This window comes from Trichechus manatus, unplaced genomic scaffold (assembly GCF_000243295.1).
Source record: "Trichechus manatus latirostris isolate Lorelei unplaced genomic scaffold, TriManLat1.0 scaffold04316, whole genome shotgun sequence".
NCBI lineage: Eukaryota > Metazoa > Chordata > Mammalia > Sirenia > Trichechidae > Trichechus > Trichechus manatus.
This window is the reverse complement of record NW_004448252.1, coordinates 1-1481: the sequence shown is the minus strand read 5'-3', so window position 1 is coordinate 1481 and position 1481 is coordinate 1. Positions and strand designations below refer to the sequence as shown.

General features: G+C 55.0%; 1 protein-coding gene across 1 annotated transcript; it reads right to left on the bottom strand.

The window, feature by feature from the left end:
* Window positions 1-994: 994 nt before the first annotated feature.
* PRF1 (perforin 1) lies at window positions 995-1476 on the bottom strand (the record flags this gene model as incomplete). The annotated part of the gene is made up of 1 exon (XM_004391196.2): window positions 995-1476. A coding segment is annotated over one exon (482 nt), but the record flags the coding sequence as incomplete, so codon positions are not given.
* Window positions 1477-1481: the final 5 nt, after the last annotated feature.

The window sequence follows — 1481 nt, the reverse complement described above, 5'->3', positions numbered from 1 at the left end:
ATGATCGCACTTATATGAAATATCTAGAAAGGGCAAATGTATTAAGACAGAAAGTAGATGAGACATTACCAGGGGCTTCAGGGGAGGGGCAAAGAGAAATCATTGTTTAGGAGGCTCTGAGTTTCTGTTAAGGGTGATGGAAAAATTTGGAAACAGCTAGAGATGTATAGCATGATGAACGTAATTAATGTACGGAATTGTACATGTAAAAAAAACTTGAAACAGCACGTGTTTTGTACCAGAATAAAAGGTAAACAAGCAAACAAGGATACTGTGCTGTTGGTATCCACCTTGCTTTGGAGCTGGTCATGTGGCCTTCATGTGTCTGTCCCAGTGGATGGTGCCCTGCTTATGCCTTGGCTCCTGACAGTGCTTGGCGATGCAGGCAGGAGGCACCCTGCTTCACTGGAAGATTCATGGCTTCCCAGGCTGAGAAATTAGCGTAGGTGATTTGGGGCAGTCCGTGGAGACGCTGCACTTCTCCAAGAAGCTCCGAGGGCTGGGATAGTGACGGCAGCGACTCTCCACTGCAGTCCTAATTCCTAGCTAAGCACCTGACCCAAAACACATGTGAGTATGTGCTGAATGGATGAGTGAGGCCCAGAGAGAGGAGTGAGATGCTCAAGGTCACACAGCAGAGGGTGAGGGCTCACTCAGGTCTCCTGCCTGCCCACCTTGGAGGAGGAACCCCATGGAAGGATGACAGTGCCAGGGAAGAGGAGGGATTAAGTGCTCGCTAGACCTCCATTGCACCATGCCAGGCTCTTGGCACAGTCTTGCTCTCTTCCTGGCGCTGTCACTTCCAGATTCCAGCCCTCGTGAATGGCAGCAGGCCGCAGGGCACTGTAGCACCTGATGTGTGGGGACCAGGATTTCTGTTTCTCCTGGTGGAAGCAGGGTCTGGGGACCCTATCATGCCATTCCACATCACCTGGTGTTACCCCTTCCCACACATTTCTCCAGCCCCTCCCACCTCCTGTGCCAGGCCGCTCACCTGTAGAAGTGACACTCCACCAAGTCCCTGCTGAAGCTGTACTGGTCCTGATGTGACTTATCTGCTGCGAAGTTGGCCGCCTTGGAATGCGAGCCAGCCACTGACACCTTCACTTTGCTGTATATCTTGGGGATCAGCACGTCCAGCCCCACCGTCCAGTTGTTGGTGATGCTCTTGGCCACTTCCCTGGCCACGGCCTCTGTGGACATGGCATTGGTCTTGATCACCTGGTGTTGGCAGCTGGAGCTCTGGGCGCGCCAGTCAGTGAACGCTAGGGGTAGGAGCCAGAGGGTGCCCGGACGCTGGGCGCTGTGGCACAGGGTGCAGGTGCCGTCAGGCCGAGCGAAGCGCTGTGTGTTCACTGGGAAGGAGCCTGAGCGCTGGAGGGTGGTCACGTCCACACTTTCCCCAGCCAGCTCCGTGCCAGGCACAAAACGGCGAACCCGCCGGCACTCGGAGCGTGTGGCAGTGTAGCAGCGGGCCGGGA